Consider the following 19,944-nt stretch of genomic DNA (forward strand, 5'->3'; position numbering starts at 1 on the left):
CCGTTGGACCTTCCTCTCCCTCCAGCCATCCACCTCCTGCCTTTCCATCCTTTTGTGTACGTGAGTTTGTTCTGTGTGTCTTGTCCCTGGGTATTAATTAAGTTTGTATAAGTTAATAATTGCACTGTGTCTCTGAATTCTTCTGTAAATTATTTTCTTATCTTTCCTTCTTCCTTGGTTACTTTGAGCATGTAAATAATAGGAATAAATTTAGTAGTATTTCCAACCTTTTTGTCTTCTTCTTCTTCTTCACATCCGTGTCGCTTTTGTCTTTTCCATATTGAATATCTGTGGCGCGATCCGGCCAACGTTCGGGAATCGGGTTAGTCGGGGTAACTGTTCGGCCGCGGTGCCATCCGCTCGGCAAACACAACATCTTATCCGCGGTCCGTAACAATATATATATATATATCTATATATATCTATATATATCTATATATATATCTATATATATATATATATATATATATATATATATATATGTATATGTATATGTATATGTATATATATATATATATATATATATATATATATAAAATATATATATATATATATATAAAATATATATATATATAATATAAAATATATATATATATAATATAAAATATATATATATATAAAATAAAATATATATATATATAAAAAAAAAAAAAAAAAAAAAAATATATATATATATATATACTTTCTATATATATTTATACATATTTTGTCATGCTGTTTGTTGCTGTTTTGTCATGGTTTACACCAATCATAATATAAACAATTATTTTTGCACAAGTGTATTTGTAAGATACGTGATTTGTAAGATGTTATAAACAACGAGCAGAAGTACCCGGCATTGCCGGGCGGGGGAGGGGAGGGGGGAGGGGGAAGGGGAAAGGGGAGGGGAGAAGGTGAAGGGGTAGGGTGGAGGGGGGAGGACGGAGGGGGAAGGGAGGGGGAGGACGGACGGGGGAGGGGAGGGGGAGGACGGACGGGGGAGGGAAGGGGAGGACCAGTCAACAATGACGTTGCAGTTCTCATGGTCGGAGAGCAGCACAACAATCGCGACATCGTCCTGCATCTTCGCAAGAGCACTAAGCGGATTTTGGAGCCTCACCGATCCTGTGACCCATGCCCTCCAGTACCTGCGTTGCCGCGTGGGGGAAGGGAGAGCCGTACATTCCTAACCCGTACATTCGCCCTCTCGACTCGAGCTCGTATTCGATTCGTATTCGAAATCGAAAGGGGAAAGGGGAAATCCTTCGTATTCGAATTCGTAAACACGAAATATGAATTTAAATTTAATTCATATCGCACAAAATCGACACAAAACACGATCGCATAAAGGTGAAAAAACGCAATCGCTTTTCGCCCTGAATTACGTGCAAACGTGTGACGTGTGACGGGATGGAACATCACGTGATCGCTCTGAGCGAATCAGCGAGCTGTTCTGGCACTGGCTGAGATTAGCGGGTACTTCGCTGAAATGCGCTGAGGTAAATATGAATAAAAAATATGGATCTCGTCAAATATGGTCTCGGCCATGTTCGTCCCAGGCTCAATGGCCATGTCTATGCCAAATATCAAGCATGCGAGCCTCTCCGTTTCGGAGTCTATCGGTAACACACACACACACACACACACACACACACACACACACACACACACACACACACACAAACTGTGTTTTATATATATAGATTGAAGTTGAAGATTTAAGTTGGGGGAAAAAAAAAAATTCTAATTTTTTTTTTTTTAATTTCAAAAACAATACGCTTAGAAAATACACACGGGAGACATAGGTGCATACCAGAATTTAGGTACGATTTCACAAGAGGTTGAGGGAGTAGTTCAGTGACAAGGCAGATACTGTACAGATATATATACAGACTTGGCATTTAATATGGAATATTTTTTTTGTAGGGGTGAACTTACTTTTCAAGATGACTTAGAACCAAAAGTTCATTGGAATTATGTTGAAATTATTCTAGATTTTGTTAATGTGACCTTTAAAAGAAACAAAAACCACATTTGACATTTCGAAGCAAATAAATTGATCCTTGAAAGTCATGTAAACTGATATCGAACTCAATTCACGGACAGTACTGTGTTAAACTTCTGTACGTTTTCCAGAAGTATCTCTTTATTTTGCACATTAGCCAAAAATAATTTCAACAAAAACAAAAGCTAAATTGTGACTGGGATTACGGACAGTAAAATTACAGTTCAGTACTTTGTGTAACCCCCACGCGCATTCAGGAGAGCACGTAAACGTCGAGGCATGCTGTTCACGAGATTTGCCAAGGTTTGGACAGGAATCGCTTGCCATGCAGTGACAATAGTCTGCTGCAATTCACTCACAGGTAGGCTGCTGGTCCAAGTTGTCCATTTGACGCGTTAATTCTGCCCACAAGTTCTCTATCGGATTCATATCCGGGGACATGGCAGGCCACTCCATATGCTCTACACCACGGTCAGCAAGAAAGTGTTGGATCATGCGAGCACGATGAGGCCGTGCATCGTCATCTTGGAAGACAAAGTTTCCTCGAAAGGCTGCACGAGCGAATGGAAGCAATGTTTCTTCCAGAATGACCCTGTACTTGGACTGGTTCAGGTTTCCATTCAGAACAACCAGGTGAGTTTTGCCTCCTGCATGAAAAGCAGCCCAAACGGTCACCCCACCACCTCCAGCTTGGACTCTTGGCACTATACAATCTTCGTTGTGGGCTTCATGCACTTGTCGGCGCACTCGGACGCGGCCATCTTGATGATGGACCAGAAATCTAGACTCGTCACTGAAGGTCACGTGATTCCAGTGTCCTGGCTGCCATTGACGGTGCTCTCTGGCCCACTGCAATCAGCGCTGGCTGTGTTGTCTGGTCAGGCATGGCTTTCTCAGGGGACGCCTGGCACGATAGCCTGCTTGAACCAGTCGTTGGTTGACTAGCCTTCTGGATACAGGCACATTTGTCAGTTGCTGCCACTCAGCCCTAAGCCGATTAGCTGACTTGGTACGGCCATTGCAGACTAACCGGTGCAGATGGCGATCATCTCTCCTTGTGGTTCTGCGTGGACGTCCTGGCCTCGGTATTGGAGTAGGGACACCCCTCTGAGCATTTCGTTTCAGGATCTTTGACACCTGACCTTGTGATGCCATACTGCCGAGCAATAGCACGCTGTTTCATGCCAGAATTTCGTAAAGCCACCACTCCATGACAAACAGCATTGTCAAGTTGTCGGACAATCTCCAGAGGAAGCGGCAATAACTTTTGTAGACGTGCAGCAGTTGTTTTCCACTAATACAGAACGCAACAACCCTTTTATACCCGATTGTGAAGCCAATCGTAAAATGTACCTGTCCTTACATTCTGTCACGCCACCTGTGATATAATCCTGTTATTGACTTCTTGCTGCGAAAGACAATCAGTGACATGGTTCTTTCAACAAAGACATCACCGAAGGGTAAAAGAAACTCACCAGATTGATATACTGAGTTCAGAAAGTAAACCCAAGTCAAGAAAAAAAAAAAATTCCATATTAAATGCCAAGTCTGTATATCCACTACATGATCAAAAGTATGCGGACACCCCTTCTAATTAGTGGATTCGGCTGTTTCAGCCACACCCATTGCTGACAGGTTTATATAACAAGCACACAGCCATGCAATCTCCATAGACAAACATTGGCAATATAATGGGCCGTACTGAAGAGCTCAGTGACTTTCATCGTGGCACCGTCATAGGATGCCACCTTTCCAACAAGTCAGTTTGTCAAATGTCTGCCCTGCTAGAGCTGCCCCGGTCAACTGTAAGTGCTGTTATTGTGAAGTGGAAACGTCTAGGAGTAACATCAGCTCAGCCGTGAAGTGGTAGACCACACAAGCTCACAGAATGGGACCGCCGAGTGCTTAAGCGTGTAGCGCGTAAAAATCGTCTGTCCTTGGTTGCAACACCCACTACCAAGTTCCAAAATGCCTTTGGAAGCAACGTCAGCACAACAACTGCTCGTCAGGAGCTTCATTGAATGGGTTTCCATGGCCGAGCAGCCGCACACAAGCCTAAGATCACCATGCGGAATGATGAGCGTCGTCTGGAGTGATGTGAAGCTCACCGCCATTTCTCTGGAGCAATGGAAACGCATTCTCTGGAGTGATGAATCACGCTTCACCATGTGGCAGTCCGACGGACGAAACTGGGTTTGGCGGATGCCAGGAGAACGCTACCTGTCCGAATGCATGGTGCCAACTGTAAAGTTTGGTGGAGGAGGGATAATGTTCTGGGGCTGTTTTTCATGGTTCGGGCTAGGCCCCTTCGTTCCAGTGAAGGGAAATCTTAATGCTACAGCATACAATGACATTCTTGACAACTGTATGCTTCCAACCTTGTGTCAACAGTTTGGAGAAGGGGCTTTTCTGTTGCAGCATGAAAATGCCCCCGTGCACAAAGCGAAGTCCATACAGAAATGGTTTGTTGCGATACAGAAATGTGGAAGAACTTGACTGGCCTGCACAGAGCCCTGACCTCAACCCCATCGAACACCTTTGGGATGAATTGGATCGCCGACTGCGAGCCAGGCCTAATCACCCAACATCAGTGCCCGACCTCACCAATGGTCTTGTGGCTAAATAGAAGCAAATCCCTGCAGCAATGTTCCAACATCTTGTGGAAAACCTTCCAGAAGAGTGGAAGCTGTTATAGCAGCAAAGGGGGGACCATTTCCATATTAATGCCCATGATTTTGGAATGAGATGTTCGATGTTCGGGTGTCCACATACTTTTGGTCATGTAGTGTATATATAATAGGCAAAGCCTCAAAACTAACGAAGAACTGGAGAAAACGAAATAATTGAACTATATGTACAGAAATCCAAACACAGGTGGAGTTGAAAGTTATAGTGCCCTCCATAAGTATTGGAACAGTGAAGTCGAATTTGTTATTATTATATTCTACTATAAATGGATGGGGGGGGGGGGGGGGGGTGTGTGTGTGTGTGTGTGTGTGTGTGTGTGTGTGTGTGTGTGTGTGTGTGTGTGTGTGTGTGTCATTGCCATAGTCATACTTTTTGTGTCTATTAATTACGTACTGTTGAAATGTACCTTTTAACCCTTTAGACTGCTGAGACCACTTTGCCTTTGGAAGACACTTTAAAGTTATAATCAGGGGGAAACAATTTTGTGGTGTGTGTTCGAGTAGTCGCCCTGAGACCGAGAATGTCGGCACGTCGTCATTCGTATGGATCTGTTTTTCCTGATTACATAACTATTTAATGAATATGTCCATATATCCGTTGAGACCAAGTAAAAGAAATTACTCGTTTCTTGTTCCCATCCTCTTCCTTTTTGACAGCCGCCTCCTTTTTTATTTTTATATTTCATATTTTCTGTCCAGATCTTATATATATATATATATATATATATATATATATATATATATAGATATATATATATATATATATATATATATATATATATATATATATATATATATATATATATATATATATATATACTGTATATATATATATATATATATATAACTATATATATATAATTATATATATATAATTATATATATATATATATATATATATATATATATATATATACGTATATATTTGTCGCAGGAGTCTGTTTCCAGACCAATAAATTGTTTCTATAGGCCGAGCACTCGCGCAAATGAAATCGATCTCGTCTGTAAGTACGCATGCTCACTCCGCACTGCATGCTCAGGGAATGCGATTTTCGAGACGTACATGTGTAAGTAATGTGAACAGTTAAGTATGTTAGCTAGCTAGCTCTAGTTATGGCACGCACATTATCGATCTCGAGAATGAACTTTCTCGGTAGGTTTAATTGAGCTACTGATGAAGTACAGTAGGTCTAGGTCTTAAAATGGTCTTCATTTGTGTATGCATCTGGAAGGCTGGCAGAAAGTTTTTGAAGCCATTGTACGCTTGACGGAACCCAGATTCTGGGCAATATTTTCAACAAATTTGCGAATAGGGTCTTCGACCAGGGATCGCCCATCAACGACAACTACCAGGCAGCTCTGGTCAGTAGTGCACATCCGTGTATATCTAGAACTGATTCATCTGCTCCCTAAGACCCACGGTTTACAATGGGTGCCGCTGCTGCCGCTGCTGTTGTAGATGTTGACGTATTGGGTATATGACCAACATCATCTTGTGCGTCACCTGGTACCCATCTCATCTCACAAATCTTGCATTTTATCTATTACTTCATTGATAGTATTCTTTTCATCATCATTATCTTATACGGTATTGTGCAACTTTTTGAAATGCAATATCCTCTTTTTCTGTGGGAGAACGACCACATTAGGTACGTTTTTCTGGAGCTTGTGTCTTGCTCATCAGGCATGGGTTTCTGTAGTCTCAACGATGTGTTGCATCCAATATGATACATTGCATCAGCAGCATGTAGATCATTTCTGAACTGAAATATTTTGTTAATTGGTGTAAGTGTAATTGGTGCAAGAATTTTATTTGGAGATGTCGCAAAAGTATCGTTGAATCTAATTCGTTTTTGTTACAAGCTCATAAGTGGACGCCATGAATAGTGTACTACCTTTGTGTCTGAGGTCTTGACCCAGGCATGTGCAAATCCGGTAACTGAAGTGATGTAAATATTTTATTTTGCTGTTCACTACATATGTATTCTGTGATTATAAATATGTTTTTAAAAGTCATCGGTTGTCTTGGTAAATGTGTCGTATGACTGCTTGATTTTGAAATTGCAATCTTAATTCCAGGTCCCTGGGCAAGTTTATATGTCTGGAGCACCCTGTCACCTTGTGGATCTCCTGCCTGAGTCTCCCAAGGCGTTCCACCAATGTGTGCTCAGAACTGGGGAGGATGGAAACGGGCACAGGTTGGATCCAGCAATCTTCTTTCTGCTTGACCAGGCGGCTGTTGCTCTCTATGAAACACTTGGCTGTGTCAAATCCAGCAATCTTAGGGAGCAAAGTGGGATCAGTTTGTGTGATTCTGGGGAAACCTTGCATGATTCGGTCTATAATATTACCGAGATGGGACCTGGTAATAACGAGTCGGTCTCTGTGACTAAGGAACAATCTCCGAACTCGCATGCAAGGGCTGCAAATATGATATTTCAATTGGTTGAACCAAATTGTGACCTGGATGATCCAGATTGGGACCAGCAGGAGACAAAAGACAGCCCACAAGTACCCAAAGAGCTGCAATCTGAACGAGCTGGAGGTGCTGTTTTGGGGCCATCTGTCTGTATGAGCACCGCTGGCGCGGTTATGTATCGTGCTTGGGAAGGTCTGCATGGCTCATCGTGGCAAGCTGTGCGTCCAGAATGGCGTCGTGCTTTTGCTGCAGCCTGCCTGCTCCGAGCGTGTGGACTGTACTTGCAAGCACGTGTTCATAACGAGCCTCGTGCTCTGTACCAGGTGATGTGCACACAGCATAGAATCTCTTTGGTTGCCTGTCATTAAGTTCAAACATTACCATGGGTGATCCCTTCTAGAATTCTCTTCTTCTTGCTAATTTCCCTTTATATGGGGTGAGGCATAATGGTACCAAGCTACTGCTGCCCTGTCTTTTATACAACACTCTTCCACTCCATTCTGTCCTCAGCCAACTCCCTCCACTCTCCCACCATACTGACATCCCTCCTCACACAATCTTCCCATCTCAGCATATGTCTACCTCTTTTCTCTTATCTTGCTCCTTAAACCGCTCTGCTTTCTTTGCCATTCTCTCTTCCTCCATACCATACAAGGTGCCCAGTACACCTCAGCTGTCTCTGTTTGACAGGGGCATTGGATCCCTTTGTCAAACTCATCGTCATATCTATTTGTCGATCTTCTTCAGTTCTTCCATCCTTCTGTTATCCACCCTCGTCACTCCTGTTGTCCTCCTGACCCAGTTGCTTCGCAGAGCTGCAGCCTCTATTGTTGCTTCTCTGTCTGTGCCACCGTCTCCAGACCATAAAGGTAGGCTGGTGTTCCGCAAGACCAGACCATATAGGTAGGCCGGTGTTACAAATGAAAGACCAAATACTGCATTGGAATCATCAGGAGGAAAACAAACAAACATCTTCCCTCTCAGCATAGTGTGGAGTATTTGGTTTGTGGTTAAAAGGGGCAGGTGAAACACAAGGTAAGATGAGGGATAGATAGCATTTGGGGAAAGTTGAAAGAAAGGTTGATATAAAACACTGTCCTGGGGATGATTGCACAGTGAGCTGGTATTCTTTGGTTATTTCTCCCAAATAACCTCATAGAGTGGGTCCCGATGTACGTCCGTATGTACGTCAGTACGTGCGTACACCTGTTAGCATTTGACTCGAACGTCTTCACAAACTACCTGACCGATATGGACCAAATTTGGTATAATACATCAGGACAGCAATGTCTCATTGGGTTGTCTCCCCATCCAGATGTGCCCCTTATAAGAGGGTGAAGGAGGGTTTTGTCCAGAATATTGGGATTTCATTCAAAAATCTTCTCAGAAACCATCAGACAGATCCATACCAAACTCTCCATGAGACATCAGGGCCATGCCCTAACCTTAACTGGTGCTCTTCATTGTCATATCTTCCTTGGAAAGAGGGCCATCAGCCCCCTCCCCGAGTCTCTCATTTTCACCAATACATCTTCTCTGCAATTACCTGAGTGATGCAGACCAAATTTGGAACAACGCATTTGGACAGTAATGTCTAATGGGGTTGTGTACACCTTCCGGATCCACCCATTTAATTGGGGTGAAAGGGGTTTTTTCCCCAAAATATTGGTACTTAAATTAAAAATCTTATCAGAAACCGATAATCAGATCCAGACCAAACTGGCCATGCTGCATCGTGACCATGCCCTAACCTTAACTTGTGCTCCCCATGGCCATATCTTCCCTGGAAAGGGGCCCACGGGCTCCTTCCCCTAATCCCTCATATTCACTAAAGCATATTTTCCTCGCAAACTCCATGACCGATTATGGACCATATCTGGTACGATACATCAGAACATCAAGGTCTCGTGGAGTTGTGCTCCCCATCCAGATCCGTCCCCTATAAGATGCTGAAAAGGGGGGTTTCGCCTTAAATTCAGGTAATTTATTTTGAAATCTTCTCAGAAACCGTGGGGAAATAGCCAGTCAGTCAGAAATATAGTCAGAAATCATATAGAAGGCATCCCCGATAGTTGTACAACATGGTGTCGTTGTTGCTGTTGTTTTTGGTGCATTCCTTCCATATACTTTTATTCAGGTTTATATTTCTTTGCTTATCATTCCATATATGATTCGCAAAGTGTGTGTTGATTTGTTTGTGTGTGTGTGTGTGTGCTTTACATCAAAGTCAGTCAATTTTTATTTTTATTTTTTAAAGAAATTTTTACAAAATAATTGAAAATGAAAAGCTGAAATATTTTGAGTCAATAAGTACTTGCACCTTTGCTGTGACACTCCAAATTGAGCTCATCTCATCTTTCCTTTGATTATCCTTGAGATGTCTTTGTAGCTTGATTGGAGTCCACCTGTGGCCAATTCAATTGATTGAACATTAATTCGAAAGAAACACACCTATTGATATAAGGTCCCACAGTTGAAAGGGCATGTCCGAGCAGAAACTCTACCATGAAGTCCAAGGAACTGTCCGTAGAACTCCGAGAAAGAATTGTGAGGAGGCAAAGATCTGGGGAAGGGAATAAAACAATTTCTAGATGTTTAAAGTTCCCAAGAGCACACTGAGCTCCATCATTAGGAAATGGAAAGAATATGGAACTACACAGACTCTTCCTAGGACTGGATGTCTGACCAAACTGAGCAACCGGACAAGAAGGACCTCGGTCAGGGAGGTGACTAAGAACCCAATGACCAATCTGACAGAACTACAGAGTTAGTAGGCTCAGATGGGAGAACCTGCCGGAAGGACAACACTCTCTGCAGCAATTCACAAGTCTATGCTTTATGGAGAGTAGCCAGATGGAAGCCACTCCTGAGAAAAAGGCACATGACAGCATGCCTGGAGTTTGCAAAAAGGCACGTGAAAGACTGAGAACATGAGGCAAATGATCCTGTGGTCTGATGAGACGAAAATGTAACTCTTTGGCCTGAATGCAAATCGCTACGTCTGGCAGAAACAGAGCACAGCTCATCACCCATCTTGCACCATCCCTTCCATGAAGCATGGTGGGGGCAGCATCATGCTGTGGGGATGCTTTTCAGCAGCAGGGACTGTGGGAGACTTGTAAGGATAGAGGGAACAATGAATGAACCAAATGTAGGCAAATCCTTGAGGAGAACTTGTTTCAGAGTGCAAAAGACCTTAGACTGTGGCTAAGATTGACATTCCAACAGGACAATGACATGGAGCATACAGCCAAAGCAACGATGAAATGGCTTCAGAACAATAACGTGAAAGTCCTTGAGTGGCCCAGCCAAATCCCAGACATGAATCCCATTGAGACTCTGTGGAAAGACTTGAAGAATGCTGTTCACCGATGCTCACCATCCAACTTGACAGAGCTTGAGCAAATCTGCAAGGAATAATGGGAGAAATTCTCCAAATCCAGATGCGCAAAGCTAATACAGACATACCTAAGAAGACGTGAAGCTGTAATCACTGCCAAAGGTGCTTCTACAAAGGACTCAGGGGGTTGGATACTTATGTAATTTAGATATTTCTGTATTTCATCATATATTATTTTGTAAAATATTCTAAAAACAAATTTCTACTTTGATATTATGGTGTATTATGTGTTGATCATTGACCAAAAAAATCTCAATTTAGGCCATTTAAAATTCAGGCTGTAACACAATAAAATGTGAAAAAGGCAAGGGGTCTGAATACTTTCTGAAGGTACTGTATATGTTTAATTTTAAAATGTATCTCGTTTGGTTTCATGTTCTTCTGGTTGAATCTTGATCTTCACCTGTGTGCGGAGCTATTTAAACACAGCATGGGAAGTGGCCGCCCGAAACGGGAGACAGCCGAATGTACAAACGCACAGACAGGAGATCAGCGTTATGCTATTCTTTAGATAACTCTATAATGTGAGTTTAGGTCAGATGTTTATTGTAAGAGTTGAGTCGAGGAAAAAGCTGACAAGTATTTTACTTTTAGTTGGATTTTAAGCTGCGTGGAAATATTGCGAAAGTTCAGGTCTTTTTTTTGTTTGTTTGTTTGGGGCTGCTCCAAAATATTCAATCATTTCGCTTGAACGAGCAATTCCTATCGGTTTCTGGATAGTCAACCATCCAGTTGTGGTGAGTGCGTTGTGGAGGGAGAAACTTTCGCAAATATTATTGGGCTGTGCATATCTATCTATAATTCCAGCAATCTCTGTGTGTCTGTGTGTCTGTGTGTCTGTGTGTCTGTGTGTCTGTGTGTCTGTGTGTCTGTGTGTCTGTGACCGCTGTTTCTCGACAACCACGGGTCCGATATACTTGAAACTTGCCAGGTATATTGCTGGGGACCCGAGGATGTGCCTTTTCAAGGTTTCATATTAATCGGACAATTACTTACCGAGCTATGTCCAAAAAACGCTTCAACCAATCAGAGAGCAGCGAGCTATCACGTGTGCCGAACGTGGCGATCAGACTCTGCCTCGGACGGCACATTTGACAGCGTATTCATTTATTTCACGTTGGAAAACTATGTTGCCGTTAAACTATGTTTTAAAACGAATTCAAACTGCGATTAAATTAAAACGATTCATCCTAACTGCGATTTGCGAACTTCCGGACAGTGACGACTTATCTTCCGGCAGCCAATCACAGAACGCTCTGTTGCGTAGGCGTGGCCGATGTGAGACGAGCGGAGCTGAGCGCGTTACGAGCTGACCGCCATTACGGTACGTAATTCGATTTCTTATGCGCATTATTTCTCCCAATTCAGTCAGAGCGAAGGGCGGAAGCGAAGAGCGTTGCTTTTTTTGTTTACGGGCGTACGGGCGGGGTAGAGCGTACGGGTAGCGTTTTTTTTTTTTTTTGGCCACGGAACGGGCACCCACGTACGGGCAATGCCCTAGTGAATGGTAAAGCAGAGATCCATCTGGGAGAAGAACCAGGCATCATTCACTGTACTATGTACAGCAAAGTTTGTTTGCTGTACCTTTGTGTTCGTGTCTTGTTTGTGTTTTATCAGTTTAATAAACACAAGCTTGGGCCTTAGGTTTTTGTGACCGACGGCAGTCATATGTACCACTGGCGAAAAATGTTTGGTGGGAAATGTAAATGTAAAGATGGAATGAATCGGATACTTTGCATCAAACTCGTCAAAACTGTGATTCAGAGTGCACTTGCATCAGTCAGTCATGTTTTGAATGCTCTGCAGTTTTTTGAAAACTTTCTCTAAGACTTCTGATTGTGTATTCTACTTCTGTTATCTGATCTGATCATATTATATCTGATCATGATAAGAGTTTTTGTTTTGGGAGTTAATGATTTAATCTTTCAAGATTCTGTTACTTTCCTGACTACGGTTTCTTTGTTCAGGATTATTCTGCTTGCTTAGGTCTTCACTTTTTTAGGCTGCACCCGTTCTGTTGGCATCACTGTTATTATATGGTTGTTGTTTTTTTGTCAATTTCACGATTATTAAACTTTTTCTTTCCTCACCCTATTAATGAGAATGTGGAATACTTGCTACGCCCATGTTCCAAAATCCAAGTATAACTAAAACCAAGTAATCAAAGTTAAATTTTGGTTACCTGTTTCTAACTTGGTCCCGTTTGTCGCATCGGGCAACTGAAGACGCCACAATATGTGAATTATCGAATTTATTGTTTTATTATTCTATTACAGGAAGCCATACGCATCTGCGACTTGGGCCTACTGATGGGGTTACCAATTCTCGACAATGCCATTCCTCGTCTAATCAGCATCTTGCAAACTTGCTGCGTGCAAAAAAAGCGTTTTGCATCTCAAGCAAACGTTGCTTGTCCAGAGAATGCTGAAAGCAAGGTAAGGCAATAGGACTTATCTCAGATGCATGTTACTTTGTATAAATTATAACACTCATTTTTATGCTTGAACTAACTTTTTGAGATGGTCTTCTTGAGAACCATCACAATCCAAAGAGGCCAAAGTGAGCAAGTGGACAACCAAAAACGAAGAAGAGGGAAAGAGGACAAATATTATTTTTCATTATATATTTACACACCATCTTACTATAATTCATCAAATGTCCGTCCGTCCGTTCGAAGGTACCGCAAAAATGGCTCAACCGATCGCAACGATATTTTGGGTGGGTATTCCTGGGACCCTTGGGAGTAAAATAGGCTATATTGTTTTTCCAATTTTTCCAATTTTCCAGTTTTTCCAAACACGATGGAATAATATTTACCGATATGAACAATGATGTGGCTTTTGTTGAAATTCTACAAATACTGTTTATTCTACGTACCAGGCGAGAGTAGATCGACTCCTGACGAACTCTTCCTATATAAACGTGCGGCTCCGAAGTAACATGGCAGCGTGTGCAAAGCGACTGAGAAACAGGTGTAGCGGCCACTTCCGTTTTGCAGAATTCAATCTTTTTTTCAAAATGGGCACCATGTACTGTTTACATTTTGATGATTTGCGTGTGATATGATTCAACGGATGTTTATATGAATCGTTTAAAATAAAAAAAGCCTTCAATTTCTGATATTTTGCATTTTCATTTGGGCCTCCCAATTGAAGCCCCACCCATAGGGTGGGTATCGTTGCTAGTTTATATAAATACACCAGTGGGACATGCTTGCACCCGACAAGCAACTATTTGGGTGCATCCTTCATGCATACATTTAAAATAATGTTCAGGGCCTCTGGTCATGTTACTTAAAAAAAAAAAAAAACCACTTTCACATTATGAGGGTGTCAAAAAAATCTCAATTTGATCCATTTTTAATTCAGGCTGTAATACAACAAAATGTGAAAAAGGTCAAGGACTTTGAATACTCTCTAAAGACACTGCAGCTACAAAGGCTTGATCGAGCGATAAAACAAAAAAAAACAATCCAACTTTTTTTTTCAAAAAAATTATTTTTGTCTAAGTCCCTCCCCGGCACTCACTTATGAACCTCTGAAAGTTTGAGATATATACTGTGTATGTATGTATATATATATATATATATATATATATATATATATACATATGTATGTATATATATATACATATGTATGTATATATATATACATATGTATGTATATATATATATATATATATATGTATGTATATATATATATATATATATATGTATGTATATATATATATATGTATATATATATATATATATATATATATATATATATATATATGTATGTATATATCTCGGTCGAAGACCTCAAGGGAAGGAAGAAGAAGAAGAATCAGAGGAAGAAGAACAACAATGTTTAATAAAATCGATTATATACACACGTGTGGAGCGAGGCTCGAGAATGTACCGCCTACACGCAGCGGACAATTCCTCAAGACACTCACTGAAAAATAAGTGGAAAGGCATTTCATTTATAGCAAAATATTAGACAAGAATCTGCGCTGAAGACATAGCACAACTGGACCATAAGGACAACACCTCCCATTGTCCCGTCCTATAGAAGGTCAAATTTAGACAACAAGATGTAAGCATAATGATAGGCTACGCTTTTTTTGGCTATCTATCTAAACATATCAGACCCGAGCGCAGGCCGAAGTAAATATTCTTATACACTAGGCTAAATGGTAGATGAAGATTGGATACGTCCTTGGTTTAGGAGACATACTAAACACTACGAAGATATATAATTAATTATTCCCTTTGTGAAGGAGGCGTTTGGATGACATCTTTTTCCTGTACGTGGGTCGAGAGCATTTTATCTACTGTTTGGCACATTCATTCAAGGACTAATTTACTAGGCTAAGGATCCACCCTGCACGTCGAGCCTCGAAACCACTTTTTGTCCACTCGCCTCTGCCTGCAGCTGAGTTCAAATCAGTTTTCAGAAGCACGATATATAATTTCAGATGTTATGATCAATTAAGCCATGGGGTTTAAAACCCTAATGGCTGACAGTTCCTTCCTTTGTCTTTACAAGACACCTCCTTGGAAAGACACCAAATTCATCAATTAGTTACATGCCAGGCACGACATAGCGTCACGTATACTCAAAGAGAGAGATACCGGCCCTAACTGGTCGTCTAACATTCAACGTATGAATTGTTAGCCATAATTCGCGACGACGGCGCCTGGTTTAAGAGATTGCTGCCGCCCGCCAGATTCCGAATCCACCCTCGCTGCGGCATAGGTGCGACCCAGTTGCCAGCCAGATTAAGGGGCCCTCTTTATGCAGGCGAGGTCCTCGCGAATCAGGGCAAACAATCGACGTCCAATGCCATCAAGCCTTGTACATGTGATTGCTGGGTGGTGTAAGTGGTGGTGAGGGTGGTTCTTCCGGATACATGTTTTGCCATCCGCTCCTTACTGCTGGTATAATAGCAATGACTTTTAAAAGAACCTACACTTTCTAAATCACAGGTTAAATCATCCCAACTAAAATCATAATCATTATCAGAATCCCAAGCATCAATAGGTTCATCGATTACCCCATATACTCCTTCCTTTTCTGCCAACAATATATCCAAAGCCACTTGATTCTGCATCACCATCGTTTGCATATGCATTAATTCGTTTTCCAATTGTAGTTCTGCGATTCAGGTTTCGTTTCCAATTCGTTCCATTACTAATGCGAGACTATCTATTTGCCAATCATTCATAATACATAAGAGGCGTTAGCCAGTACACGCAAGGGATTTTCAACACAAGTATTACAATCATCACAAACATCGATGCAGGCATCAGCCAGTAGCCAGTTCCCACAAGGGATTTTCACAGTCATCACAAAAATCAATACAAAATTCTGAAGCGCTGGTCACATCTGCCTTGTTGAAGGACCCATTCAGATCGACGGCCTCTGTGGTCAAGATCATGGTTTTCCAACGGCGATTTCTTCATCGTCCATCCTGAAAAATACTTTCTTACACACACCATGATCAATTCCTAGCCCCCCGTCCCACTAATTGGCATTTAGTTACCTTATCTCTCAGATGGTTGGCTTATTCATAGCCGCATTTCCTGTGTCGTGTCTGGAAATTCAAATGCCATATTTACTTTCACTAATTTCCGAAAATACCTTCCTTTTAATCATCTTCCCTACATCTAATAATACATGATTTACCAAATTTACCTTGGGAAAAATGGATCCCAGATAACAAGTCCCTCCCCACTGTTCGGGTAGGTATGGATATGCTTTATTTCCGCAAATAAACATTACTCCATGGGGTGGGATAAGGGCCGAGGCCATGCATTTACTGATCTCAACGCGGGTGGCGCTTGGTGTCCCCCAAGATATGGTTAGCTTGGTTACGTTATGCTGGGCTTGGTCATCTATGGTTATTACAAGGGGGCCTCCCTTTTCTCTCCATCTGGTGTCGGATGGCAGGGTATGGGTACATTCCGAGGTTCCCATCTGAACGTGTCCCTTTCCTATAAGACACACCCGTCCCTTTTGCTCTGTCACCCAGACTGGATCAGGTGGTTTGTCTAACAAAGCCTGCTTAATGGGTGGGGTATATCGAAACTCCCGGGAACACACTGCTGGGTAGATTTGGGCCTATCAGTTCCAAGGTTGTGGTCAGACATGGGGTACGCAAGGGTCCTGAGCACATATCTCGTAGGGACAGGGGTAGCACTACCATTTCTATCCCTGTCGTACTGGTGTGGGGAAAATGCATGCACACCCAACACCGTGATCGGTTCTGTACTTTCGCCATTGCACGGGTCACAGTCCAATACGTATTTTCCTTTGGCTTTTTCTTGCTTTCGATCCGTGGGTGCGGAATTAATATGTGTGAAATGCATGGTGGCCTATAATCGTAGGGGGAGCTCTGTGACGTCATGAATTCACATTGTAGTAATCGCTTGCTTCAAACGACTGAGGGCAGCAAAACCTGTCTAAACCTACTGCCATTTAACGACGCTTCCCAGATGACGGCTCCCATACACCATTCTGGCACAAAATTGTTGCATCCCACAGATGCCACGATTATTTGAACAAACTCATTTTCCTAATCCACCCTTTCAATTTTCATTTCAATTTAAAGTCAATCCAATGTCCTCTTTTAGCATCCCATGCACCTGTTGCAGACACCTGTTTTAGCCTGAAGCGGTATATTAAACTAAATGTGATTGCCACCCCTAACAGGCGGTGGTGCAGCATCCTCGATCTGTGGTGGTGCGTTTGAGGTGTCTGTGTTTGTGGGTATGGCCAACTTACAATGTGTGGCATGTACCCAGGACGACTTGCCCTCACAAAACACCGCTGTTGGTGTGATCAGAAGAACTTGGTATGGCCCCGTCCATCTTGGTTCGAGCGCAGTCTTACGGGTGAAATGCTTCACCAGCACGTAATCTCCTGCCTCGACGGTGTGGGTAGGCTTGCTTGTTGGCTCCGGTAGGGCCTCCCGAACGCGTTCATGTATGCTGCGTGCCACATGGGATAGACCTATGCAAAACTTTAAAAACATGTCATCCATGATAGGTAATTCAAGGGCTGCCATATCCACTGGCGCCGATACCGTTGACATATAGCGCACGAGCGACAGACCATGGTAACCACAGTCGAAAGGCCTGGTGCTGCCCAGGTGGAAGTGACCTGCCTCATCACCTCACCCCCCTATGGCACACATGGCCATTTGGATGCGCCATGCGTGCCAACCATGGCAATAAAGCTCGCGGTGCCACGGGTTTGTCATTAATCGTCCACATTTGTCCTTCTGCGGGGCACTGAGCTCCCAATTTAATCCAATTTTTGATGTTCTACGTTTGAGGCCGCGGCTTGTAATTGTATTACATCGAACTCTGTAGGTGCGGATGTCGGAACGTCTGTCTTGAGGTGCCAAATTAATTATGAACCCTTCATTGTTGTCCAACACATGGACCGTTCGGTGTTCAACATTGTATCGACGCCTTACTGGCGTTTTCCGCAGTCGGTCCATCATTCATGTACGACAGTACCCTGCCATTCCCAAAAATCGCAACGAACACACTAACTCTTCACTGTTATCCTTCACTTCACTTCAAAATTTCACTGTTATCCTATCAATACCTGGACAATTTTTTCCTTTCCTTCCTAGATACGCGAATTTCACATCAGTATAAACCCACTGGAAAAATTATCTGAAAAATAACTAGCCTCCCAAAACCATTTCCCTGCAAGAGCGGGGTTAGCCTTGCGGTCCACATGACAATCTTTTTTATTTTGCTCTATCACCTCCCTTTGAGCAATAATTTAATTGGTGTGATTCCCATATACCCACTCCTGGTGGAGTTCTGTTCACCTGGTCTGCAGAGCCGTGATCCAATCTTCACCAGCCCCCAATCACCTTCTTATCACAAAACAACAGTCCATAACTAACCACTTTTCTTTATTTCCCGTCTTTTCCATCAACTTTTATAATCTTTTCCCCTCCCTTTCTTAGCAAACCTTGCAAAGTCACTTGTCATTGACAAATGATCCATCTAATTCGACTTTCCTTTAACATCTTCGCACTTTCCATGACCTTCTTCACACTTACTTTAACCCTTTTCTTCAGACACAACCCACATGAGTTATGAATACAATTTCCCCTTCCAGGCACGTGCCTAGTCACTCACGAAGTGTCCATAAGACAACGTCATCATATTTCACAGAACTCCACCACTCTATTAAATCCTAAACATGCCCAATGGGCAATCCACGAAAAAAACAAAGCATTTTCAGTCCCCCTTTCAGGGAAGTCAAATCAACCACCATTAAAGCACAAAACAGAAAACGACCATATACTCAGAGTATATGCCATATACTCAGAGTGAGACCCGAAAATCAAGCAGACAGACCGACAATCGAACCTGTCTTTCGACACTGCCGAACGACAAGTTCGCAGACACTGAGGGAGTGACATTCGACCCCCAGTAGATACCGCGGACACCGCTTTGGTCCGCACCAGCAACTCCCTCAAAATCAGTGTTCAGAGACATGACTCCATAGACAGCCAGAAAGCCAGACAAATACGGACACACACACACAGAGATTAATATATTTTTACAGATTAATATACAGAGATTAATAGATTAATATAAACAATTAATATATTGTCCACATTCATCTTGGTCACCCCAACCCCTTCTGGCTCTCCCCAAGAGCTCCGTGTCCGGACAGACAGACAGATAAACGGACCGGTGAAACCATAACCATCCATTCTTCCGATTGGACTCACGTCAGCATCACATGTCATTTTTGCCTTCATTCAACGCATTCTGTCATCCCACGTCGGCCAAATACAAGCCCCGGCCATGCCGTTGAATAAACACCCTGTCGGTTGACAGCCTATTATTTTTGACTTTCACTCCCATTCTCCCTTGCTACATCTGGAGAGCCGTTAATGTGGGGATGTAATTGAACACTTGTTTTAAAGCCCTGTCTACACATGCTCTCCATAACATTCTCATTATTCCCTGCCAATTTTACTCATCCGGATTGCCCAACGCCCGTAGGCAATTTGGGGAATCCCTTGTCAGTCAATGACACACATCAATGACACACACACAATAAACACAAATACACGCTGCAATGACAGATCATTCATTCCCTTATACACAAATACCATGTGACTGACCTTTCATTCTCCATACAATACAGTATAAATTCATGCACACTCATGCACACTTCAATCCTACTTACCTGTGAACTCTAACACATCCAGTGCGTAGCTTAACTTAAAATACTCATTATTCTACCTTTCTTGGGCTAGTCCCTCCTGGTAGTCCTAAGATCGGGTCGCCCCCCGATTCCTAACCTTAAACGCAGTTCTCACGCCGGAGTAACTTAATACCTATTATCTATCACCCACATATGGGTCTACCTGCTTCCCACGCAGGAAGCTTACCTGAGGGATACCCCTCCTTATCCCGGGCGCCCTGTAT

General features: G+C 42.5%; 1 protein-coding gene across 1 annotated transcript in view; it reads left to right on the forward strand.

Moving 5' to 3' along the window:
* Positions 1-19,944, forward strand: part of KDM8 (lysine demethylase 8) — a 65,965-nt gene that overhangs the window by 14,371 nt on the left and 31,650 nt on the right. The window contains exons 2-3 of the mRNA XM_068121194.2: positions 6,751-7,413; positions 12,767-12,925. Of these exons, the coding sequence (XP_067977295.2) occupies positions 6,769-7,413; positions 12,767-12,925 (804 nt within the window). The 5' untranslated portion in view covers positions 6,751-6,768. The remainder of the gene's footprint in view (positions 1-6,750; positions 7,414-12,766; positions 12,926-19,944) is intronic.

The sequence above is a fragment of the Myxine glutinosa genome, chromosome 6 (assembly GCF_964187855.1).
Source record: "Myxine glutinosa chromosome 6, kmMyxGlut1.1, whole genome shotgun sequence".
NCBI lineage: Eukaryota > Metazoa > Chordata > Myxini > Myxiniformes > Myxinidae > Myxine > Myxine glutinosa.